General features: G+C 56.7%; 1 protein-coding gene across 1 annotated transcript in view; it reads right to left on the reverse strand.

Annotated features, from left to right (window-relative positions):
- Positions 1–43: 43 nt before the first annotated feature.
- Positions 44–247, reverse strand: part of CSUI_005411 (uncharacterized protein) — a 7,129-nt gene continuing 6,925 nt past the window's right edge. The window contains exon 7 of the mRNA XM_068065587.1: positions 44–214. Within this exon, the coding sequence (XP_067922437.1) occupies positions 75–214 (140 nt within the window). The 3' untranslated portion in view covers positions 44–74. The remainder of the gene's footprint in view (positions 215–247) is intronic.

Consider the following 247-nt stretch of genomic DNA (forward strand, 5'->3'; position numbering starts at 1 on the left):
GAAGCACTATCTAATGCCGCAGCGACATGGCGCTTTGGCGGTCCTCTGTTTCTTTCTTGTTCCCTTTTCTGGATCTAATGCGCCTGGTTCTCACCAGTTGCCACTCGCGACAGGGTATAGTCGGAGGGATGGATGTCCGCCGCCACCTCATTTGAAAGGACGAGGTACGAGCATCCGTCGGCCAGCCGTGGACACGCGCCGTCGCGAAGAAACGCTGTTCAGATGCAAGACGAACACGAGGACCATG

The sequence above is a fragment of the Cystoisospora suis genome, assembly GCF_002600585.1.
Source record: "Cystoisospora suis strain Wien I chromosome Unknown contig_2623, whole genome shotgun sequence".
NCBI lineage: Eukaryota > Apicomplexa > Conoidasida > Eucoccidiorida > Sarcocystidae > Cystoisospora > Cystoisospora suis.